This window comes from Anas acuta, chromosome 1 (assembly GCF_963932015.1).
Source record: "Anas acuta chromosome 1, bAnaAcu1.1, whole genome shotgun sequence".
Taxonomy (NCBI): domain Eukaryota; kingdom Metazoa; phylum Chordata; class Aves; order Anseriformes; family Anatidae; genus Anas; species Anas acuta.
Genome location: NC_088979.1, coordinates 43,374,234 through 43,400,729, shown reverse-complemented (window position 1 = coordinate 43,400,729; position 26,496 = coordinate 43,374,234). Strand labels below are relative to the sequence as shown.

The following is a 26,496-nucleotide window of genomic DNA, read 5'->3' as shown; positions in this document are numbered from 1 at the left end:
CAGTAGCTGAGAAACTTGTGCATTATTGGTACTTTGGGAAACAAACTTGCTGACAGACAAAAGAAGTTACATAGATGCAAGTTCTGTACTTTTAAAATCCACAAAACAGAAAGGTGAAACAGCATGGCGTAACAGTCTTCAATTTGTCAGATGAAGAAAAGGATTAGCTGTGTCCCACTGAAATCAACTCACAGCATCCTAAGCTCGAAGGATGTTGATGGTGCACAAGGCCGTTGAATACACATGTGCTCCTGCTAGATCTAAATTAGCTCTCACAGTTCTGTGTAGCTAAGCTATTTCCCATACACGGCCTGGATCAAGCAGATACGTGAAGCCAGAACTCATGAAGGTCATAAATCTGCATCTCTGACAAAAATTAAAATCCCTATGACCAATCTAAGCAATGTTATACTCCTCTGTAGATCACAATAGTGACCAAGTGGCTAAAAATTGGTACATGTCACATCTACCTCAACAAGCAACCTACATAAAAGCATCCCTTCCTGAAACACATTTCTTTACTTGAGTGGAGGAGCTTGTGCTGGGATTGGGATAAGGAGGATACGGAGATCAGGCTCTCTTCTCCACATCCTCCCCTGTAATAACATCTGTTAAGCTGAGCCTGCATCAGGTTCTTGGGCCCACAGGCTCCACAAAACAGGGTAAGAATAAAGATAACACGTGGCCATAGCACAGCCACAGCATAGCTGGGTTGGAAACAGTGCTCTAATGAAATTTAAAAATAAAGACCCAAGTGGGAAAGGCTGGCATACCTTTAAAGACAGATGACAGACGCCTACATCCTTTCATATTTCACTCCCCCCCATCTGAAAAGTAGATCTCTTTGTCACACTATCACATGAGACACACCCTCTGCTCTGCCTCCTAGGCTGGCTGCAGAGGAAGGAGAAAGCAATCCTATGAGTCACCGCTGGAAACCTGCATGCAAACATCTCCTCACCAGACACAGGGAACAAAATTAAAGTCAGCTTCCCTACCAACTCTGCACAGGCAGTGGAAAAATGTTGCTTAGATCTCATGTTTTGTTACTACGACAGAGATAGGGTTCTTTCAAGAAACTCACTGACATGAAGACCAAATCTTGTTGCTGAAACATGCACATTAAGTATTTCAGTCTGACAAAATAAGCTGTTGTACTGAGAACTAGACAACTGATAGCATTGTTCTTAAGCACAGTATATCCACACAAGTTTAGAAAAAACTTCTTACTGTAGTTTTCCAGGAAAGATCAAAAATTGTTGCCACAAAATTTTAGTTGCTAGGCTAAATATGTATATATATACGTATATATAAAAATAAAAATAATATAATAATATTATAAATAATATAATATATAATAAAAATATATTTAGGTGGGAAAGTAAGAAAGAAAGGGAAGAAAAATAAACCACATATACATGCACGTTTTTTTTCCAGACAGGTCTTACAGTAGGCTTCCATGCCCAATGGCAGATGAAATAGATGAACACTGATTTTACAAATACAAAATGAGAAGTTAGAGTGTAATAAATACATTCATATACTTAGAATACTCTGAGATGGTATTGCTCCCCCCTTCTCTTTTGAATGGAAAAAATGCAAAACAATGCATTCGAGAAGCCAGTCCTTAATACAAAAATTCATAACTGAAATACTCACAAGGCAAGAAATTCACTCCTCTAGGAAGAAAACGTAGCTGTGTACAAACAACCTTAGGAGCACATTTCTCATCTTCACTTCACCAACCTTTCTCCTTTGTCATTTCTCCGAAGCACAGAGCTCCCAAATACATCCACTGACACCTGACGTGCAGAACTTCCTGGAGTCTTTAACGATGCTCCCAAATGAGAATACAGCCCATGTCTGCAAGACCTATCCCAAAGTCACAGACAACTTTTGGATTTTATCAGATGCATGAAAGCTAGGCCATTAGTGAGTAAACTAGTGTCTGCATTTTAATGGGGATTTGTCTTTGAAAAATTCGTTGACACGTAAGGCTCGTAGCTGTGAAGCAATACTTTCCTGAATAATCATTAAGACAATGTTTATATCAGTCTTTTTTCCTCTCTCTCTACAGCATCAGGCAAATGTCTGTGAGAGATATCTATCTGTACCTGGAGCTCACGCCTTCTTCCTCATCCCATTTTCATTCAGTCCAAATAAAAGCAGCTCCACAGAACTTTTTCATTGGAGGCAGAGAACTCACTAAGAAGATGCCCAGATGACATTTCAAAAATTATACAAAGGCACTGCAGTTATCTCAGACAATCAATATTACTTTATTACAACCCTTCTGTATTGGCAGACAAGTTTACAATCAGATGCCTAGGTCATTTTTCCTCAGGTTTACATTTTAGGGTAAATCAAAAACATGTATTTTGTCAGTGAAGGTGTTAATGCCAAAAGAAAAGGACACAAGGAGGAAGAGAATTTTTTCCCATTCTGGAAATGTAGCTTCACCTACTCTGAAATAGTACCCAGAGAAGCATTTCAGGGCAGTACCACAGCTGTTGGTAAAAGAAAAAAAGTAAACAAAAAACATGTGCACACAAGTGTAGTGTCAAGTCTTGATCTCAGTTTTACTTCTTCTTCTTCACAGTTACTTTGACATCTGGCTTTGTTTGCTTGCATCCTTTATCGCATCATGAATTACTAACTGATGTAGTCATTTGACTGTGTAGAAAGTCTCAGAACAATCTCTATAAGCTGGATTTTTCAAATTCCTTCCTGAAGGAAATAAAACAGAAATAGCGGGGCCAATAAAGTACTTCCAGGAAAGAATTTGCAAGTAGCACCAGAGATTAGATCTGGGATTAGATTGCACCCATGACCAGCAGGCAATCACTGAAGAACAGCTGGGCGAGACAGCACAATCCCATCTAAAGGATTTTCTCCAAACAACGAAACTCCAACAAGACATAAGGGCTTCTTCTGCCATAGCGGAAGATGCTTGATAAGCATATCAAATACTTTCAAATGCTTGGGCCCAGAAACTCCTGGCAGAGTTTCTACTTAAAACAGTTTCAACTGTATTTTTAAGCCTTATGAAATTCATCCTGAAGACATTTTTTATGGATGGAAGCCAGCCTCCCTAATTCAGGTGTCTAGCTTATACCTCGACCCCAGGCGCTTGGTGAATGACTCCCACGTCATATAAGAAGGAGATACAGGCAATGAGCAGAAGCAGGTGATTTTAGAGGCCTCCAGGGAAGGAGAAGGTTTGTCTCAATTCAGGTGTCTGCCTCTTCATCTCTTCCATGGACAAGTTGCACCAGCTGGGTTGCAACCAAACAGCTGCCATCAAAATGTGAGTTCCGCCACTGCCACCATTGCTATGAACACTGGTGACCCTCACCCTCCAGGAGCCAAATGCTGCAAAACTAACATAGAATCAGTTATTACTTTCTTCTTTTTCCTTTTCAAATTATTCTCTTCTATTTTACACGTGCAACTACCCTAAGCCACAAATGAAAGCTCCAGGGGTCAGCAACACCCTAAATACAGCTTCTGTGTAGCATCAAGCAGATACCTTTCAGAGATTGCTTCTGTGCATCCTTATGTGCAGACTCATAGAGCTGATCAGGTAAAATAAGTATAGTACCTTAAACAGTTGAACACAAACGCTACAGAGCAGGCCAGGTCTCCATCATCAGAAGGACGCACTAAACCAAATCACCGGAGGGTCAGAAACCCCACTGCCACCACAAGAGGAGGCAGGAGAAGCACATACCAAAGGCTGGAGTTTCACCAACACCTCATTGCTATAACACAAAACCACATTGTTGTGGAACTTACTCTTGGAAGACGGGCTGGCCCAACACTTCACATTTTCTCTATGTTAATTGATCTCAAGCCAGATATTCCTTTAGAGATATTATAGGACCACGATTTTGATTTTTCTTGGCTAATATACTAATAACTGTTTCCCAAAGCTAGTATATTGGGTTTATTTTCTAAAAATAGTGATTCAGAGCTGAATCTGATTCTTACATTAACTGATGAAAAAACTGCCAACACACCCTGCACTGGAAAACCATAAGGCAAGCCTATAAACCTCAGGCTGGTCTAAGGTAATCCCAGATGTTTTGTACCACAAATGCAAAATACTGTTGAAATCAAGTTTCCTTTCTTGGTGGAACACAAATGAAGGTTTTACTACTAAACATTCAACTGGAAGCTAGCATACTGTAAGTCATATCCATACACCTTGCTTTTCATTTGAAAAAAAATTCTGTACTACTCATAAAAAGCTAGATTTACAACTGCTTGCAGAATGAGGAACTAAAGAACCTACATGTATTTCAAAATAGCTTATCCACTGCATTCCTTTAAAGTTAGATTTCCTGCTGGATTGACAGCATTCAGCTATGTGAAGAACAGCAAAAACAAGACACTCCTTCCAAGGTAATTCACAATAATATGTAAGGTGTGTCAAGCACACTGTAAATTACCAGAAGCATTTCTAGCACACTGTGTCTAAGAACACATGCAGACTTATTAAACTGATGAAGATGGAAAGTCCATTTCATAAATGATAAAGTTATGTCAGTCTCATAAAAAAAAAGTAGTGTTTTGTTATTTTTCCTAATTATAAAAAAAATAAAAATCCCTCCTCCAAGAGTGAAAGGAACTTTAAAGACAGGGAGTGGTAGGTACAAGGAACAGCTGGAATGTATCTGGTTCTTAAAACACAATAAAAACTTAAGTGTTTTCCAAAGCTCAGCAAGATCACAGCCTAATGAAATATACCAAAGTGCTCTTTAAAAACTTAAAGAATTTGGACCAAAAAAAAAAAAAAAAAAAAAGTGTTTGACAAAGAAAAGGTGCTAAAAGCATGCCCACTAATGTAGTAAAAATATATATATATATTCCTAAATACAGGAATCATCATCTCACCTCCTCCCCCAGACTACAAGAGGTAAACACACATGACCTCGCAAAACTTAAGGAAGGATCGGGTCACAGTTCAAAAACAGAGCAAAACAAAAGAGACAAGAGGAAAAGAACAACAGTGACTCTACAACTGACTCTAGCTGGTAACCACATAATACAAAAGAAAAAAGTTTAGTCAACTTTTTCTGTAGATGCCCTTAAACAGCGCTACAGTTCCCAAATCTACAAGACTTTTATGTCTCTAAATTCCACAAGTTAATTATTTCCCTTTAAGTGCCTGCAGATGCTGATTTCATGCAAAATATTAAAACACTGAAAACTAGAAAGAGCCAGCTGTCCACAAAGGAGGCAGCCACCCTGGGAGCTCAGCTAAAAGCTACGCATGCCCATCACACACTGGTGTGAGGACTGACCTCAAGCATCTCAGAGAAATGCAAATATAGTTAACTTAACAATATGTAAAACCCACCTTGTAGGACCTTGGAAATAGACTTTTTCCTCCAGCAAATAAATCAATCCTGCTTTTCTCTCAGACATACCTCTGTGAATACCAGAGATATCTTTCCCAAGCTCTGGGAAGCTCCTTGTCCCATGGATAAGGTAACAGAGTGAGTAGTGTCCACCCAGCTAAATCAATACTACTGTCACTCTCTCCCTTGAAATCATCATTGCTATGCCTGTTTTATGACATTTTGTCAAAGTGTTTTTAGAGCCTGCAGTCGATGAGAACTTTATTTCCAGGATTTAAATTCCTACAATATTTATTTAACAGGTATATTTCTGTAACAATCCATGTCTATATATTAATTGGATACACTTATATTTACTCCATGCAAAGGTTCACTGCCAAGAACCTACACACAATAATGAAATATTGATGCACCTACCTAATGGGGGCTTAAATACATCCCTTATGCAGAAGTGAGCCAGAACTTTGGTGGTATTGCTGTAACACGTTCTCCAGAAACCAGCCCACCCAGGTTTTATGACTTGACAGAATTAGCCAGTATTAGACACGGGTTAGGCAACACAACATATAGGATTTGCCTTTTCTTGCAAACATTTTTCACTCTGACACCATTGAGTACAACGACTGGTTCTCTGCACACCATCTGAAAATACCTCATTCAGAAACAAGAAAAAAGCTTTTCATAATGATTACTGCCACTGAAGTAAATGCCTCTATGAGAACGGGATTTGAACAGTAAGATGAGTCTGGGCCAGCTTCTCTCTCTACAGTTATTTCTCCCATCTGCCATACCAGACTGTATGCATTAGATTCATGCTTGGGGGAAAAACAAAACTAAATAATCACTGAGGTAAGATCTCTATGCAAATACAGGAAAAACATTGCTGCTAGACCTCTTGCTACATTTGCAGAAGCCATAAAAATATACAGTAGAAATGCAGAGACTGAACGGTTTCAGCAAATAGAAACATTTGGTGACCACATGTCAGAGACCATTCATTGGATTTGATTGCTTTACTGCTTGTCCAAACCAAAAGATTTTAGTAAGCAGTACTGGCTCTCAAGTTTTGTCCTGAAGCTGACTCTTTCTACCAAGCAACTGCTCAAGTCTGCTTTTCAACTTTTCCAGACAGAGGTACATATGCATGCAATTCTCTTTCCCAGAAAAGTCAAAAAATATATACATGTATTAATTTCGCCAACAACCGAAGTGTAAGAGATGCTTCCAAATCACAAAGAGAGATAGCTTTCAACTCTGAAAAGCCTACTGTAGTGGAATAATGAATGGAGCTGTTAGTGTACACACAGCAGCATTCAGATAAATCAGATTTTTGCTACCTGCTTAATGGCCATGGCAAGATTGGAGCTGCAGAGCTGTCTTCAGTTGCCCTCCAGATAGGCTGGGGTCCATTCCTCTAAAGCTGCCTAGTAAAAATGATAAAAGCCTTCTCTTTAGAAGTAGCACCTGTGCAATTCCTCCCTCCATCAACACTGGGCAGTGCTGGTGATGGAAAGGCCTCCTCCTGTTGCACTGCAGCATCCCTGCATGAGAAACAGCCCAGGACTAGGGGGATCTTGCTTGCCACTCCAAGGCTGGTGTTCCCAATGACAGCATCAAGTGAAATGAGCAGCTTTCAGAACATCTGACTTCAATAACACCAGATCAGCCACTGGGGGAAGCGGGTCAGATGGCGAGAGGCCCTGTAGCAGTTTGCAATACTAAAAGTGACTTGGCCCAACAGCCAGTTTTCACTTGGGTGATTCGTCAGTGTTGCTCCATTTGCTTTTCTTTTCCTGGAGCTCTGCTGCTTCACTCCAACAATTCATTCAGGCACACGCTCACTTCCCACCCTCCCTCAGCCAGGATTTGTACATGGTGTACATTTGACTAGTCTGCGGCGAGGGGAAGAAAAAAAAAAATAGAAATCAAGCATTATTTGCCTCAGGGCACGCTAACTAAAGATTTACAGACTTTGCAGGTCAGGTTTCAAGTTGCTTTAGCAAACAATTTCAAACCATAGACATTTACCTGAAGATTAAGGTTCATTTAAGAGACAGAACACAAATGTAAAGCTGAGAGGTTTTACAAGAGAACAGCCCCTCTTGAACTCTGAAACGATCCAGGGTGTCAGTGGGAAGAGGGCCCACATTTCACCTTTCTTTACACACACGGACTTGATGGTGGACTGCAGAGAGGAAGGGGTAGGACTGCCCTCCCACCTCCTGAAACAAGAGTGCAGGAAACACAGACCGGGCAATTTGGGATAGTTAATAGCTGGGTAGGAATGCTGGGTTTTGAGGACTAGCTCTGGTTTTCTGAAGCTATAATATGGAACAGAATGTAGTAAAATCGTTGTAAAAGCCCAGCTATTTCTAGTTCTGGCAAACACAGCTCTACCTTAGAGAAGCTATTTCTAAGCTGCATTATTTCAGCATTTTATTCTGGTCTCAGCACACACCATATGCCCAGCTAAGGTGCTAAATAAAGGCCAAGCTGGATGTGATTTTGAGCAGCAGCAGCAGCTACACGCACAGCTCAGAAGACTCCAAGAGCCCCAGATGCATGAACCCAACAACGCTGAGCAGTGCTGAGCTCTGGACAAGCCATCAGCACAGTGGCACCCAAGAAGATTTGGTGTTTTGTGAGAAAATCACTACTCTTTCTCCAAAATGAGCCTGTGTGCTAGACAGTCAGCTTTCCAAGAGGGACTAATCATCCCCAATTAGAGTTTGGGATACCAAGACAAGCAACAACACCCCCCTGCCAGTTCTCCACAGTACACAAAACCTCTTTTACAAGAGGCTGGGGGACTTTGCATTGTAAAGGCTACAGACCTGCCTTGTCTACATTATCATAAAATATGCCTGAACATGAACTTGAACTAAAAAAAACAAACACAAAACCAAACCACAAAGTCTCTCCTTAACAAATACCAGACATCAAATGCAGTTTTTATTGTTATTGCTTTTAATCAGTTTTATTTTAATAGCATGGAGGTTTCAGCTGGGAGCAGGCAGAACGTGGACCTGAGCAGGGCATAAGTTGCTTTCTCTTAAAAAAAACTTCAAGAACAGATGGGGGAAAAAAATTTGGGGTGTTCTTCCCCCCTCCTCCCCCAACTTTGTTTCATTTCCCCTCCCACTCCCTGAGACCTGACAAATACAACTACCCATTCCTGGAAGGAGAAAACAACGCCAAAAAAAAAAAACAAACAAACAATCTTTGAGCTTAGGTTTTCTGATTTATTTATTTTTTAAATCTCAAAATCTAAAAAACTCTTATTGAAATACAGCAATATGCTAATGTTGATTTCATTAGCAAAAGGAAATGTCAATGGTTCACAGAAGTTTTTGCTCACTATTTTAAATACCTATTAGCTAGTGTTTGTATGCTTTCATCTTCCTCTAACTTTAGAGGAAACTGACACACACACCAAAAAAAAAAAAAAAAAAAAAACAAAACCCTTACAAAATGGTAAGAACTTGAAGCTCATAAATATTTGGGAATCTGCCTCACCCTTGGAATCAATGGCTTAATCATTAGGAGTAGGTATTGTTACAAGTTTCACTCTCACTCACATGCATACCATTGCTTTGCACCAAGGTTCACAAAACCTTGGGATGTCTCATTACTCTAAAAATGTCTTTCTTCTCTTATACAACGGAAATGGTTGGCCTTGTGTATTTAGTTTGTCTGGATTTAAAGAGTAGAGCAACACAACAAGCCCTCTGAAATAAAAACCTTGTTTCATTTGAAAATAAATATTTACATTTTCCTTCAACACTACAGAACTTTTAACATCCTGTTTATCAACACCTTCAGGTTTTTAAGTTACTTTGTTTAAAATAAAAAGTTTATTCAAGGCATGAGTTTAAAACATTACTTCAAGATGAGAAAAGCTTTCACATCTTGGAAACAAAGTATAACCAGATAACCTAGGAGGGGGACAGAGGAATCTGAACATTTCCACTACAGAACAAATAGCATCGACCTCACGCTTACATAGCTTTGCTATTGCTCCCACGTGCTACTGGCAGGCAGGGAGATGCTTTTGTTGCATGGTGGAGCCAGCCAACATCATACAGAAAGAGAAAAATCCCCAAACTCTTAAATTAAAATTTTCAAAGATGGTATAACATCATCTTCATGAAGCTCTCTAAAACAAGCTTTACCAATTTAAAAAAAAAAAAAAAAAAGCAAAAAAAAAAAAAAAGCAAGAAATATATATACAGGAGAAAAGCACTTTAACAGCCTAAACTCATGGATCTCTCTTAAAATTGACACCTGGGGATATCAGGGCTGCTTTAATTACCTAAATTCACAGATAGCAATTACACTTGAGAAAATCATTTGTGATACCCTTACCTACGGTGCTGTCAGTTCAAAACTCTCTGATCTCCCTCAGTAGGATTTAAGCACTAGATGTCATTGTTTTACAGAGGAAACAAAGAAGTACAAACTCAGGTCTCCACAAGCTTGCAAAGATGAGGATAAAAAGTACCAGACCCCATCCTTTGAATATTTACTGTTCTGAAAGTTATCACTATCGTGTTTGTGACCACAGAGGTTTCGTCTCAGGCGGATGGGTGGAAGGGTACACAGAAGTAAGATGAAGTTATTTAGACGTTGGAACCCACACAGAGGAATTGCTGAAGTTCACCTTTAGAAGCACAGCGTGTCCCAAAAGGATGGGCAGGGTGTCTAACACCTCTTTAAGCAGCATCCCCACTGCTGTCCTCGCTTACCCACTCCCACCAGGACTTGACTCACAGCGAGCACTCAGGTGCCTGTTTCCAACCTTTTCCCGGGCATTACTGTATTGAGTGTGGTGACTGCAGAAATATAGGTATTTAAGACAAGCTACGTACAGTCAGACACTAATGTTTAAAAGAAGAAAAAGAGAAAAAATAAAAGAGGAGAGAAGTAAATGACTGTAATTTCAGGTTACTATTTCCTACACTCTTCACAGACAGGAAGAAGAGCGCCTTTAATTCAAACCGTCTCAGAGCGAGAGCGCTAAAGAAGTAATTTAGGAGCCGGGAGGAAATTGCGAGCCCTAATTACAGGAGCGGAGCCCTGCCAGCCTTTAATCCAGCCGTGGGGAGGGGGAGCCGGCGGTACCGAAACCACAAAACGACCCCTAAAAAAAAAAAACAGCAGCCACGGCTGCTCGCAAAGAAACGAAGCTGAGGAGCGGGACCCCAAAAAGGACCCCGGCTCCCCCGGGAGCGGAGCAGGGGGACCCCCAGGGGCTTTCAGCGCCTCACCTCCAGCCACCTCCGCGCCTCGGCGAACGCCGCCTCGCACTCGGCGTCCTCTCGGCCCTCCATGGCCGGGCAGCGCTCGGTCCTCAGCCGGCAGCGGCCGCTGTCATTCAGCTGCTTGCTTTTAACGCTCCCGGCCCCGTCTCCTCCCTCCTTTTCTCCCTCCTCCTCCTCCTCTTCCTCCTCCCCCTGGCCCTCGGCGACCGCAGGAATCCGAGGAAGCCGCTCGCTGAGAAACCGCACCGCGGCCCCCGCCGCCTGCCGGGCACGGCTGGGGACTGCCAGCCTGTGGGGGCGACACCTTGTTCCCCACCTGCCCCTTTAGGGACAACACCTTGTCCCCCCACCGGCCCTTCAGGGCCACCACTACCTTGTCCTGCTGGCCCTTTCACCCTGCAAGAGACCCAGGTCTGCTCCTGCCACCTTTCCTAAGGGGAACCGGTGCCACCAGTAGCCCCACGGCAGCCACTGCTGCTTTCCCCATATCCCCAACAGCTTTGGGACTTCTTGACACATGGCATCAACCCGTGTTCGGGCCCAGAGCTGAATGCCTTCCTTAGGGGAGGTCTTCCCTAGGGGAGGTCTTCCCTGGGGAGGTCTCCCTTAGAGACACTTCCCTAGGGGAGGTCTTGCTTGGTGAGACCTTCCTTGAGGAGCCCTTTCTCCTCCCCATGGAGCCCTTTCTCCTCCCCAGGCCCAAGGCAGATGCAGGCCAGCTGGGGTGGCACCAGGCATTGCTGGAGTTGCTTCCAGGCTGCCCTAGCCCTAGAGCTGGGGCAGAGCGGGTGTGCTGACGGGATGGTGTGTGGGAGGGCAGCAGCCGCCCAGTGGAGCAGCTGAAGGAGGATCAGGACAAAAAGCCTTTCGCTGGCATGTTGAGGGGTACCTAATATCATTGGCACTTTCTACTGAAGGTGACCTTTTTCTACTCGAACTTCTAATAGCGTTTTTCTTACGTTTCTGTTTTGTAGACCTTTTTAGGATGGGAGTGAAGACTTTAAGAGATCATCTCAACATACCAACCAACAAGCTGTTAGCCATCAGCGTCTGCCGTACACGGAGATGTGGATTTAGTGGTACACAAAGGCACGAAATCCCAATGCTAGTGGCTGAAATAAGTTCCACAGCAGACAGAAATGATGTCGTTAGCTCCTCTCAGTGGTATGATTTAAGACATCTCTGATAAAAAGGCAGCTATGAGTGAAATTATAATGAAAGTTATAATTTCGAAGACTTTTGCTACTCCTCTTTCCCACCCGAAGCCAGATCAGCCAGCCACAAGACTGAATGCAAGCCAAGAATCTGTGTTTCTCTCGAGTGGGAAGCCAGAGCATCAGAAACCAACCCTCCCACTCTCACTCGTTAGCGCTCATGACTGCAAAGATTAAAAAAAAAAAAAAAAAGTCAAAGCAAGTATGCGCTGCTGTAGGCTGACGTCAGTTTTCATTAGTTGTCATTGCTAATTTCTTTCTGGAGAACTCATGCAGTGTTTCCCAGCCTTTTTACTCTACATAAAAATAAGATGCTCATCCTTCGAAAGGAAAAACCAACTATGAATACTATCAACAATTTAATTTAAGAATAAATTCCATGAAATGGGTTTGAAAAAAGGTCATGCTTTTAAAGAGTTTCAATTATTTCTGGTTGTTTTATTGCACTTAATGACTAATCAAATCACTTTTCATATGATTAATATTTGACATCAAAAACTCCAAGTAAATTTGACAAAGTCCTCCTGTTAGTAAGCTGCAAAGACCACAGCAGCTTTCAAACAGCAGTTACTCTCTGAGAAACAAAAGCTCCCAAATGCACCATTTTTTTTTTCTTAAAGTGCATTTTAGATTGTCACATATAAATTTTCTCTTTAAGCACAAACAACTGAAGTAGTTTAATATACCTTTGTGCTAACAAGCCACCAGACTCTTAGATCAGAAAAAAAAACTACGTACACCAGGCACAATTGCTAATTATTGGTGTTGAAAGTAGCAAACATAATATCGCTCTACTCGGCAAAAAACAAAGCCTTGCCATGTCTGTGCTCCCAGGGATAAGTGAAGCAACAATTTGTCACTTCCCTTTCGTAGAGAGTTCTACAAATATTTGGTACAATAACATTTTCCGTCAAGGCACGTATTTCATCCCCTCTCAAGGAAACTCCGTATTTATTTTTTAAATGTGGGCTGTGGGCTTGCTTTCTTTGTTTGTTTGTTTTTCTTCTGTATCTTGCATTTCAATGACAGAAAAGGTCTTTTCCTTCTCACGTGGTTTAAAAACTTGATGATGCAGCCATGACTGAAGGGAAAAACGCATTGCTCTGGTTCTGGCATTCTTCGTTTCTCAACAAAACGCTCGCAGTATCATGGGAAAGCACACACCAATATACTTAAAAGAGCTTGAACAATCCCGAGTGCTTAATAGCAGCCCTGCTCCACTCAGGTAAAATTACAGAAGCGCTGAGTATGCATCATCCCTTCACTCCTACACGCACCATTTCCATATGGTGAGGTGCGTGGCCAGCCCGGGCTGCCGCAGCCCAAGAGGGATTTCCTGGCAGTCACTAGCACTGAACGCCTGCAGCCAAACCGTGCTACATGCGAAGGTGGCGAGGCTCTGGCAGGGCTGCACAAGTTTGGAAATAGAGCAGTGTTTTCCCACGGAGCCTGAGCTAATGAGCAGAGGTTGTACAGATGAGGCAATGCCTGCACGGGCAGCGCAGAACCAAAAACAACAAGTGGCTCTGCAAGGCTTTTGTGCCTGCGTTAAGAAGCCGGCTGGACAACACATGATGCGGCAGCTCATTTCTGGTATCCAACCTATCCAGCTTCTTCCAGTGCCAGAGATACTCCACCATCTCGCAGATCCCTCTCCTGGCTCAGTGTGCTGGTCTTCCCTTGTCAACACACTTTTAAGAACCCTTCCAAAAGAAATGTTCAGGAGAAAGTACTGTCTTATATATTAATAAACCCCAAATTAACACCAAAATTAAAGGAAAATAGAAGGGAAGCTTACTCTGCAGGACAACTGATTTGAAGATTACATAGGAAAAAAAAATGAACAAAACTGTACTGGCAATATACCCAGAGTTCTTATTTATAAGAACTGATATTTGAGATGTATATCCCTGATATTTGAGATGTATTTTTCCAGTGTGCCTGTGAAAAATCCCACCTCAGTTTTACTATCCCAACCCTGTCATTTGACATTTCCTTTGTCAGAAGTTCACTTAATCACTCCTAATACTCAATTAAAATTCCAGTTATGAAGTTATTTTGCAGTAATTGCACATCCCTATTTATTACTTAAAAATACCAACATCTGAACACTGAAGAGCATATGGCGTACATATTTTCCCAGATAACCGATGTAGCTTTCAACTGCTCTTCCTCTTCTTTCCCCACTCTGGCAGTGCCTTATCTATATTAACTATACTTTAGTTGCTTAACTGTAATCATCTGAGTGACATTTCACATAAAATATGCTCTTTCCCAATTATCTTGTGACAACCTTTATTATATTTCATGGCATTAGTAGGAAAACAATGCAGTTTTTCTGTTTAATCAGGCCTTTGACTTTTATTTAAAAGCAAGTTTCAGGGCTTCACTAATGTCCCTAGCAACATAAATACAAGACTTAATGACACTGCATTTTGTTGGGGGTGAAAACAATACTCCAAAGGGAAGCTCATTAGTATTGTTCTTCCCTCTCACTTTTGCAGCCAGCTGGCTTATAGAAAACAGAGTCTTGTTGTTAGTGGATTCTCCAGGTGACATTTTTAGACAAACACTCTGACTTCTCCTTTAGAGTGCAAAAGATGCTCTTAAGTGATAAAGCAGACTCCCAGGCCTCTTTCTTTTCAATAAAGAAGGAAAATTCTGCCAGATTACTTCTGGCATAATCCCATTCCTTTTTCCTGTAATGACAATTAATAAAGAATTAAAGCACCCTCTGGGACACAGAAGGTTCAAGTTCCTTTGGCAGCAGTCTTAACTGGAAGCAAACCTGAAACATTTCACTTCAAAGAAATAAATAAATGCTTTTCTGAAATGTCAAAAACATGCACATTAAACAAAACCCACCTTCATGAGAATCCTAAAGCACAAGATTGCTCAGCCAAAAAAAATAAAAGTTGCTACTAATTCAAGTGGAAAAATTGGTCATCAGTACCTTAAGATCCCGTGAGTGGCACGGGAGAGATGGCAAAGGGAAAGGATATCATGTAGCATTCAGTACTGCCATCTGACAAATTCATGATACTCCTATACGGGTTAAAAAAAAAAAAAAAAAAAAAAAAGTGTATGGCTATCATAGCTATCTTAAAATCTATAGACCATTTGTGTTCTCCTTAAAAAAATAAAAATTAAAAAATTGAAACAGGCCGTATGTTTTCTATCATTTATTTCAGTTAGCTGAGATGCTTCCTATGGCTGTATTCACCTGGGTGTTCCTGCTGCCGTCCTAGCAGTTGAACTACCATTAGTTACCATTGTGGCTTTTTTGGGGTGAAAAAAAAAAATCAAGTTTTTCCACATATACAAATAGCATACACTAGTTTAACTACATCTTTTTGATAATTTATTGACATTATTAGGCTTGAAAAACAAAATTAATTTTTATTCAAAATGTAAAGGTAAGAAATGTAAAATATTAGTAAGAAGAAACAGTCATTTTTCTGGCTTTTTTTCTTCCATATATTTATTTATAAATAATTCAGTGAAAATTGTCTTCAGTCACCTGCAAAAGTTCTTATAATATTCTTGTATCATTTCATTAAAAGATGCAGATAACTTTGTATTTCAAGTTTTTGCCCATTATCACCAACTCCACTCAAAATGTTCTATGCAAATGATATGAATGATAGTCCTGCTTTGAGCTAGCTCGTTGTTATTACTATGAAGTATCACAGGTAGTAATTCCCAAAACTTTTAAGGGGGTGGAAGGAGAAAACCCCACCACACACAAGTCTTGCACAAAATGCATGCGTGTATATAAATACACAAAGTTGCTTCAGGAACAAGTACTAAGGTACAGCAAGGACAAACGCAAAGTTTATTCCACGTATACTACAGTTAATCAAGATGTTAGGGAAGTATCAAAATTTGTACTATTAACATATGGCAACAGTTTTATTGTTACAATACATTGCAGTAGATTAGCCCAACTGGAAAAGTTTTAAGCTGCAGACAGTGCGATTGCATTAAATCTTAGTTCTTCTGGGTCACGTTCCATGAATTTCTTGCAAACTTCTATTGCATCCTAGGGAAAAACACACAAACAAATGAGACCAGCACAATTATAAATCATACTTATTCAAAAAAAAAAAGCAACTGAAATATGAATAAATGGACTTTTCCATAAAGGATTACTAAATAGTCTAACAAGTCTATATAAACTATATTTCTGATCTGAGTTACTGCTATTCAGGATTATTTATGGCAGTCATATGGGCAGCATAAGAGACCAAAGGTTTTGCACAGAACCAGAACAACTGATTTTTTGTGACTGAATATTAGTTTGTGCAACAGATGTGTTACTTGTCTGACTTTCCAAACACATCTCTGAAGCTTGCCTTTACTAGTATTGCTCTACTCTGAAATTTTTCCTTTGTCTCAAGATGAACATAAGATGTGTGGGGTAAGTGAAAGATTATTTATAATTCTTTTAACTGGCTTTGGGGTGCAATATGGAGACCACATGTTATCAGAAAAAAAAAAAAAAGACATTAAAATAAAAAGAAGACGCTTTATCCAACTTCTACCCCTGCCCAAACAAGCACAAATTGTATGCACACTTCACAGAGATTAGTCAACAGTTCTAAACTAGAGAAGGTTTTGTTTGTTTGTTTTTCAGTTTCTCTGGTTTCTATCTTTTGTAAAGCTAATCCAGGCTGGATACCATAAGAGTCAGATGTACATGTTGTCTTCTCTCAGATTCAACTTATTATCCTTCTTTGGGGATGGCAGTTTATCTTGCCAGTTAAGTGTATTTCCTTTCAGATTCATTTCTCAGCTACGCAACTCCCAACACAAAGACACATCCAAGAGAAACCATGAATGCAGACAAGAATGATTATTAGCAAGGAAGAAAGGGCAGAAATTTTAAGTGTTGGAAAGCAGATCAACTTCTGTCTAACTTGGTGTCTATCAAACTAACTAAACCGAATGAAGGAAAATGAGAAATTTTCAGTTTAATCACTTCATCTCACATACAATTTCAAAACAGCACTGGCATATGAAAATCCCAGTAGAGAAAAAAGTCAGTCTGATCTGTTGCACTCAGCCCTTCTGACAATCCCCATTTTCACATTATGATATTCTCTCAACACCAATAACAACATGAGCATTCTGAAATACTTTAAAATTGAATAAACATAATTTTGTCTCTCAAACCCACTTGCTCATCCAACCATAAATATATCAAGATTGAATTTTGTATAATACCATTTAAGAATATTTTCTATTCCTACCTCTAAGAAAGAATCATCACTAGTTTCCCCATGGTTTATTGGAAATGGCTTGCGTCCATCTGTGGAAACAGAAAGCAGGATTGATCAATGCATTTATGAAATTAAAATAGTTTCATTTTTTTTGCTAGAAGAATCAATTCAACAGCATTTTTTTCCCCACTCTATTTACAAAAATGCTACTTCCTTTTTGATAGAAGTATCACATGAACTATAATATGCAACTAGCTACTCCCTAGTTTCTTCTCTACCGTTGACTGCTTCAACAGGCATCATTAGGTACATCCTTCTGCAGTAAAAATATCCAATCAAAATGATGAATTATCTTTTATTTGAAAAAATAAGGCTATAAGGCTATGAGTTGCAACTTTTCAACTTTTTAGTGCTGGTGCAGTACTTCTGTTTTACAAGGGGAGAAGAACAGTTTCAGCTACACTTACTGGATTTAACCAGGACATCTGTGGCGTTTGACAACTGTCATCAGGGACTCCATGACAGACCAAACCCACTGGTTGGAAGAGCATAACTGAAATATTATTCTCATTTAAGCAACAAACAAACCCAATAGCTTAGGTACTAAGTATTTTCACAACACTAAAAAAAGGAGGGTTGCTATAACTACATTTTTCCTCATTTGCAATATAATAATGCTGTAATGCCCAGTATTTTTAAATAATTCTATTTATAGAAATAAGTTTGATGTTACTTATATGAGATGCATAACAATATGAGAACATATGTCAGGATATCTTAAGTATTTGCTAGACCAAATTCCCTTCTGGTTCTGTCCTTTTTTAAGACTTCCCTCCCCACAGATTCCACTGAAATCAATACTACTTCCAATATACATTTTCCATAACTGAAAATAGATTCTATGTTAAAATATCTTTGTATTTACAACCACGAACAGCCTCTTGTTCATATTAGAGCAGTGACTGAAGATATAATAACACAAATTTGTCAGAACATGTCAGGAAACAATACTGAGCAGTTCTGTTCAAAGATTGGTTTGATTAGATTTTTTTTTTACATACAACTTGGCAGAACTGTATTTTAAACTCATCTGCCTATAAATAATGTCTTCAGTCCTTATGTTTTTACCACAGAATATTCACGATGACTCCCCAGCATTTTCTGCCTGCCAAAGCCCAAATGCAGGCCACAGTGAATAAAGCCAGTGAATGAATCAAAAAACCTTCTCCCATTTTCCTACTTTTAAGTATTTTTCACTTTATTCCGCTAGTCCAAAGAGAAATTATTTTAAGAACAAAGGAAATAATATTAGCATTCCACTATACAGTTGAGCTAGATGCCTTTTTTTTTTTTTTAATTAAAGCAAGAAATTAAAGTGAGCTTTAAACACGATAATCATAATTTGTAGGGTGCTCTTTAAGTAGAGCAAATTAATGAACAATGAAAAGGTAGCATGGAAATAGTTGCACACAACTGAAAAAAAGAGAAAGCCATTCATCATGCTTTGAAATTAAGTCAGAACATATTTAGATTACATCCTACAGTATTTGGATGCAATTTCCATGCTATTTGATTTAGTTCACTGACAGACCTACAGCATCATGAAGATACAGAATTTCATGCTTACTGTTTGTGACTGGCCACTGATATTAACCCTTAGATTCACTTTAATATAAACATCTAACATACAGCTTATATCCCAGGTTATGACTAGTTGTCACCTGTTAAGGGCACTGCTTAATTACATGCCAATTTTCAAAAGTAGCAGAATATGTTCCCACCATAAAATATCGGGAAAATTAGGTCAGGAAAGACCACTGAATTCCTGTTTTTAAATCCATATCTACTTGACAGTTTTTTAGAAGGCCTGCAGCAAAATATAGTTGCCCAGCAACATGCTTCGGATTTGAGTCATTAGAGAATATTTGAACAGAACTTGCTGCTACACAATCTGAAGAGGGGAAGAAAATAGCTGTAAGTAATTCAGAAAACAGAGATACTGTTTTGAAGTTAACTGTCTAGTAAGCACTAAATTAAGACAGATTAAAAACTAACCAGCCTCTAACAAATGAGTTGCAGAGCATTAGTATCTGCTAGTATTCTGAATATGTAATTTCTGTTTTAACTGTATCATGCTATTTAATAATATAACTAACACTTGCAAAGTTGCATATAGTTCATTTATTAAGCAGGTCAGGGACACAAATATAAGTGCTTTCCTCTCTGAAACTGTAAGTGTTCAGCACTTATTTCATGCTTCCCATCTCTGCAAATAATGGAGGAAATTCAGAGACAGTCAATTATTATGCTCCATTTTATCTTAGTAAAAGAGAGTTGAGGAAAAGTCAATCCAAAAAAGCAATGGGAAAATTGCTGCAATTGTTTGACAGAAACCCTGCCACACCTTAAACCCTATCGTGCATATGAAAAGAACCTAAGCCCTACTACATTAAATCAAATCATCTAGTCTCAAACTCTGATAGTTAATGAGATTACTAGTTGTGTTTGTTCTGAGCAAATGGAGAGATAAAAAGCGTCCTTACCCAATTCATAGAGATGACCACCTACGTTAACTAATGCAATAAAGTGAAGATCTACTTTTTCATCTATACTTGGTGCCTGCAAAACAAACAAAAACCATATTGCATTTATTAAGAATCATCACAGTACGATTAATGAGAATATATCACAATACGCAAGACACCTGGCCAAGAGATGCAAGTGAGAAGCACATTCTGGATCTATGCAGAATGGCAGAAGTCACACTGCAAAACATTTTTAAACATAAAGAAGCTTCCTGAAAATACATATGCATCAGTAAGAATAATGTCATTCAAGTTCCTGGAAGCATTTTCAGTTATAGTACTATATAACAACTTTGTTTTTCATTACCAAATTAGAAGTAGTATCAACTCAAATAAACCAACATTAAAAATTAGCTAATTGATATAAACTGCAACTCCTTCACTAACCTGCCTCCCGTCACAAAGCCGTGTAGGACCGAAATGTGAACCTACGGTATTTTAAAACCAAAAATATTCACTTGGTCAAAGTAATTTTTCTGGTACGTCACTTATAGTACATGAACCTGTTTTCTCCTCACAGGCAGAGGAAAGAAACTACTCCCAGGATAAAATTCACACATCTCCTAATTGGCAAGGAAGGAAAACTGTGAGGTGCATACAGCTCTATTCATCTCAGAGACTTCCGCAGTTTCAAGGTAGCATCACAGGGCATCACCACTGCATATCAAGAAAGGACTGAAGTGCAGTAACAGCATCAAGTGACTTGACATAAAAAAAATGGTTAGACGGTGAAGATCTATCTAGCACAGTACCGTGTTGCCAACTGCAGCAAGCAAAAGCTTTTTCTGAAGAAAACATGCATATTGCTCTACTCTGCCAGCATGCACTCCCAGCACAATGTCCACTAAGCAGCACTTTTTGAATGTCCATGCCAAGAGCTGCATCATCACTGTTATGTTCGATAGCAACTGATGCTCCTTTCCTCATGAATCTGTCCAGTCTGCATCTGAGCCCTGATTCACAAGTAAGAATACACTGCTTGAGGGAATCGGAAAAAGAACCTCAGTTTATCTTAAAAGACTATGGAGAATCTGACTTAGGAGAAAATACATTTAATACATGTATATTTAATACATTTTTCCGCCATCCTTGCTCCTGGCTTTATGTGTATTTCTTAAAGCATTCAAATCTAAGAATTTGGCAGAAACAGATTACAGTGTAAAATGGATTATGTAGAACCTTACATTTACATCATGTTTTCAAGACTGGGTTAAAATTTTCCTTCTTTCTGATGATTGTGAAGAAAGACTGAAAGATGAAGAAATGTAGAATGATCAAACCAACAGAGTGAAGGAGAAGGAATCGTAAGTCCTTCAACAGATCAAGAACACCAAAAACCACAACATTACAGAGGAACTGCCAACAGCTTATGGAAATGCTATATAGTAAGTTCAAAAAGAAAACAACAGCAAAAAAACAAAAACAAAAAAAAAAACAAGCACACAACCTCCCCCAGTCCTCATTTGATTCCTCTCTGTGACAGTTAAGACTGAACGACACCAATACCCTGTTTCACATTTGTTTCAGATGGCCTCGAATGCAAAAAGGGCATTCCTGCAGCTGCAGATGAGGATGCTATGAAAGGGACAAGAGGACCTTCCCACCACAACTCCAAGCAGTCTTTTTTCCTTATGGTGTATGTCAATTACCTTTGAGAATTTTGTTTTAATGAACACCAAACAGTGCTGGGGCTTAGAAAAAGAAGCACCCTCAGAGTTCAGCTACTCCAGTTATCAACTTCCCAAGATCACAAGTTTCAGTAATATCCCCCAAACCACACAGGACTGACTGACCACCAATAGGAATAGGTGCCATCAATCGATCAACTGTTTAGAGGCATGTAAACCAAGGTGCTACATTGCCACCTAATCCCAGTGCAGCAGTATGGCTTCACAGCTGCTGACTTTTCAGTGAAAGCTACCAACTGAGTAATCTGAACTCACGGAATTTCAGGGTAAGAGGAAAGACTACTATCAGTTAATCTCACTTTATGAAGGAAATGGGTTGGCACTTCAAAGCTTTCATCAAACTAACGATACTTGGGCTCAAATCAACATTAACTGAAAGAGCTCACAGTATCACAATTCTATCCCTATTTTCAGATTTCTGAGATCAGGTTTCACTTGGATTTAGAGCAAAATACAGTTGTCCCTTTAACCATTTTGAGGCTTTTTCTTTTTTAAACCAGCTTCTAGTAAGGACCTGTTCTCTAGAGAGACACTTGACATGCTTGGAATGCTAAGTCTACATACAGGTACAAGATGGACAGGGAGGCCATCAAAACAGCATGATTAATTTTTCTCAGAATTCATTTGAAGAGTTATAGAATGCTGCTAGGATTCTATATGTGCCTAATCTAATTATCATACTTCCATTAAGTGCTATTGCCACAACCCATGAGAAACGTTGTGTCTACATTTTACATTCTGAGCTGTCACAGCAAAAACTGAGCAACCCCATAGAGAGGATGAAAGTTCTACACCAGTATTGAAGTTTCTACCATCAGCTCTAATGTAGACCATTTCCTCCCCCTGTGATTTCTTTTCATCTAATCTAGAATAGTAACAAATTTACTATGAAATAGATCTATCCCCTTCCTTGAAAATTTGAGATTTCAAACGCTTCTTTTACACTTTTATATAAGCACAAAGAAACAACAGCATCTGAAGAGTCAAGACAACCTAAAACCTTATGTTGCTTATGACTTCAAACAAGTAACTGGGTTAAAGTTTCCCAATGTGATGAATCTAATTCAGAATATTCCCACCCATGCTGGGAAGAAGCAAAGACAACAATTTGCATATGTGTGCATACGTGCGTGTGTGTGCGTGCACACGCAAAAAGCTGCCCTTTCAGGGCAATTTCTATTTCATTGGGAAGCTCCAGCAATTCTAACACCTGAACCAGATGATTTTAAATATCAAAGGTAGGGAAAGAAGAGGGAATATCAGCTTCAGGGAGATGTCTTTCGTGGTTTCTACAAAAAGCTACACCTTTGGCCAAGTTTTCAGCTTTTAATAAACAGTCTGCGGGAATGCTTAATAGAAAAAGAGAACATAGCTCTAAGAAGTCCGTTTGCATGTTCATTACTAGGTGGTATTTTAATAGCAATTACAGCATTTTCTCTTTATTACTCTTCTTCTCAAAGACCACTGTAACATCAACATCAGCCAAGTGCTGGGAAAATCTGTTCGTTTGGTTTTCCACTTAGGAAGCCCACTTGGTGTGCAGAAGGAGACAGCAGATTTGAATGATCATTCTGAGGAACAGAGGAAGGAGAAAGACCTAAAAATCCAAGGAAGATCATTGTTTAGCTAGGATCCAGAACTGACCCCTGGGATTCAAGATTCATTTTTCGAGTCTTCAGAACAGCTGTAGCACTCAGTGAATAAAAAAATATATTTCTTTCCCATACAGAAAAGACAGAAAGAGTACAAATATCAGTGTCTTGGGTAGCTTACCAAAGCTTATGTTTTTGTTTCAGCCTTACTGTAAGAAAGAAGTTTTGGTGGTATGCATCAGTGGACTGACTTTTCTATTTTATCTCTTTAAAAGAAAAACAAAAATAATGACCAGCAGATTCGAAACAGATTTGAGTAGAAAAAAATACAAAAAGTTTAGCACTCAAAGTGATGATTATAAGAACATATCGTAATTTTTTTTTCTGAAGGTATTGAGGTAATTCTTAATGATAATAATATAGCGTAACTTTGTGGACACCCACTCTCATAGAGTTCACAAATTTTAGCCCACATGCTCAATGGGCAACTTTTCAACCTTTCAGTACCCCTTATTCTTATCATTTCACATTTGGCAGCTATTTTCTCTTGTGTCTTCCAACAGCTCTCTTTGTTATTAAAGGTGTTCTAAGGTTCACGGAAGTAACAGCCAGCCAAAATAGCACTTCCAAGGTATTTACCATACAAATGTAGCACCTTCCTCTTGTACTAGGAAGTTACTTGATTTTGGCACCTTTCACCATTGTAAGCTGCCCTTTGCTCATGAACTACAACATTGTTCTTTCCTCTTGTTGTGCTAACCTTCAGAAACTCAAAGGTACAATCCTAAGTCACTATCAGCTCAACTGTATCAGCTGGTCTAATAAACTTCATTTCATCTCCTACAGTCCATCTTGCTAATGCACTTAAACCCTTATCATTTAGGAGGCAGCATTCAATTTCTATCCATTTGAACTCTTTTGATCTTCATATGTTGGTAAATTTAGTATAAAACTTCAGCAAATCCACTAGTTTCTTTTCCCCAAAGCTGTGCTTCAGGAGCGAACACACCACTGGGGAAAAAAAAGTGTCTATCTTGCTCTTATGGCCATATTGAGTAACTCGTCATCCCATTCTCCTTAAAATTTATTTAGATATAAAAAAACATATGAAAACGCATTTAGTGATACATGACAGATTTTAGGCAGCTTCTTCTAACTGAATCTTGTATTTTATTATTTCCTTACGCTGACTCTTGAGAAAATGCATTGAAGCAAGAGGCCCCACAAACCAGTTCAGCAGAACACTTTGTGTTACAGGCAGTGGCTAGAAAAACAAAAATAACAAAATAACAATAAAAAAAACACTTGTGTTAAGTCAAGAAAACGATATCAAAAATCTGTCAAGTTATATAAGGAGGTGAAGACTGATATGGAAAATACAATTTTGCATAACCTTAAGGAACAAAGTTACAGATGCATCAAACAAAGACTATTACAGGAGTAACTAGTAAGTATAAGAAAAGAAAAACTGTTTGGGGTTTAAGTGCACAATTGCACTTACAAGAAGAGAAATTAAAATATTTGAAGTGATGTTTGCACAAAAGAACAGTAGGTATGTTTTGGATTCAGTATGTTTTTAAGTAAAAGGGAAGAAGTGATGCCTCTGCCATTGGGTAGATCAGGCGTCTATAATTTCCATTTTGAAGCATGGGACATACCTACACTATCCTTAGGCAAACTTACTATGTATGCCTGTGATGGGCATTTGAATCCTGTGAAAATACTGCAATTAAAACAATGACCACTGGAATGATGATCACGAGTTTCAGCAAGATTATTTCTGACTCATTCTCAGAGACCAGTCATGTCTCTATTCATGCTCAATATACTGCAGTGAGTTTATTGAACTTCAGATGCTCTGAAGCTTAACAGCTGAACATGCACAGCTTACTTCAGATCAAGGTATCCCTTGTCCATCCGGACAAGGTGCAAAAAGAAAGATGCAAAGCAACTGTGTCAAGTGTTGACCCAAAAATGGACAAGAAGTTCCCTTGTTAAGCACTGTCTGATGCATTTTTCTACCATGCTGTCCGTCTAAAGCTTATTAATTTTATGTCCCAAACCGTGGCTAAAACATGCAATATCAGGTTATGTAAAATTCCAAGCTGCAGGACAGCAGCATCTGATTTTGAACAAGAGGATGTCAAGCAAGAATGTGAAATTCAGAGATGGGTTCCATCAATGATGGAGTATCTGGATACAGAGTGTTTATACAAATACACATCTACCTCTAAATACATAAGCAAGAGAGATTATTCAGGAGTACACACTTCTCAAGAGGTAATTTTTATTTTTAAGAAACAGGCACTTCAGTCTGACACAAAAATCAAGGGTTGAGTAACCGGGGGGAAAAAACAGAGCAAGCTTTCTCATTTGAGAAGTGCAAGAAAGAAAAAAGAATTAAGAGATTAGTGTAACATAAAAAGCTGCAAAATCATCTCAAAGCAAGCAGAGGCAAAAAAAACTACAAGAGGAGATGAACTGAAAGAGCAAGAGATCATTACAAAGGTTGAGAAAAAGTCAACGTTACTAATAAAGCACGTTATTGTAGCTTAAAAATTCATGACATCTACTGCAATTTATTGTGTTTGCACAGAACACTTCAGGATTGTGTTTTTAATATTTTTTCTATAATATGGATTCCTCAGTCATCTGGAGACTTTACTTGAAAAGTCAAAGAAATATTTCTTTCAAAGTATGGAGAGTCGTTTTATTTAAGAAGAAAGACAGTCTCTCACCACCAACTTTCGCTCTTTTGTTTTGAAACAATCTATTTAGTGTCTGTTCGTGTTTAGTACTAGAAATGTTCTTAAAACTACAAGGAGGTTCAGCTTTATTTTAAACACAATATATAGGAACACCCCCCATATTTGTCATTTTTTAATAAAACCAATATTAGAACAGTTGCATACAATGCTGTACTAATGTCCAACATAATGTCTGCTTTTTGCAAATTATACTGATTTACATGTGGTTTATATGCCTTTGAATCTTCTTGGAAAGGTGTGTCACACAGAAGTGAAAAGACAGGTGTAGTAACCAATATATAATCACACCGCATACTGTATTCAGTGATAAATCTTTGCATGTAGGACTTACAATTTTAATCTGCTAGACGGACAGAGTCAGTAACTTAACTCTGTGCCTCTTCAAATCCTAAGGTATTTAACTAGCTCCAAATGATAACATCAAGCAAGTTTTGTGGTAATTGGATTACAAAGAGAGCTAGATACTTAATAACAGCAATTCATAAGATGAGACCCTTTCCTTGACTCCTTACTCTTTTTGACATCTATCAGGATAAAAATATAAAATCTGTGAGGAAATAGAAGCTTTTTGACACTAGTTTTTAATAGTAATAATATATTAAGAATGATTTCAACATCTGGAAAGACAAATCTGTATGAAATAGGAAATTTGGTCGACAGCACACTTGATTCACATTATTTAAAACAAGAACGATAAACACAACAACATATACCTCAATTAAGAACATCTAGTAACAGAGAAAATGTGGCTGTTACTAAAAAAATGCTTAAAGCCACTCCCTGTTATGATTTTAAGACCATTT

The 26,496-nt window shown here is 38.9% G+C and overlaps 2 protein-coding genes across 26 annotated transcripts in view; both read right to left on the bottom strand.

The window, feature by feature from the left end:
- The window catches only part of LMO7 (LIM domain 7), a 129,478-nt gene extending 118,715 nt beyond the window's left edge, over window positions 1-10,763 (bottom strand). For all 25 annotated transcript variants that reach the window (XM_068676252.1, XM_068676281.1, XM_068676334.1 and 22 more), the window contains exon 1: window positions 10,631-10,763. In XM_068676252.1, coding sequence (XP_068532353.1) covers window positions 10,631-10,693 — 63 coding nt within the window. In that variant the 5' untranslated portion in view covers window positions 10,694-10,763. The remainder of the gene's footprint in view (window positions 1-10,630) is intronic.
- Window positions 10,764-15,645: 4,882 nt separating this feature from the next.
- Window positions 15,646-26,496, bottom strand: part of UCHL3 (ubiquitin C-terminal hydrolase L3) — a 29,277-nt gene continuing 18,426 nt past the window's right edge. Inside the window, exons 5-7 of the mRNA XM_068676471.1 lie at window positions 19,604-19,679; window positions 17,091-17,149; window positions 15,646-15,880 (exon numbers count right to left, since the gene is read on the bottom strand). Coding sequence (XP_068532572.1) covers window positions 15,797-15,880; window positions 17,091-17,149; window positions 19,604-19,679 — 219 coding nt within the window. The 3' untranslated portion in view covers window positions 15,646-15,796. The remainder of the gene's footprint in view (window positions 15,881-17,090; window positions 17,150-19,603; window positions 19,680-26,496) is intronic.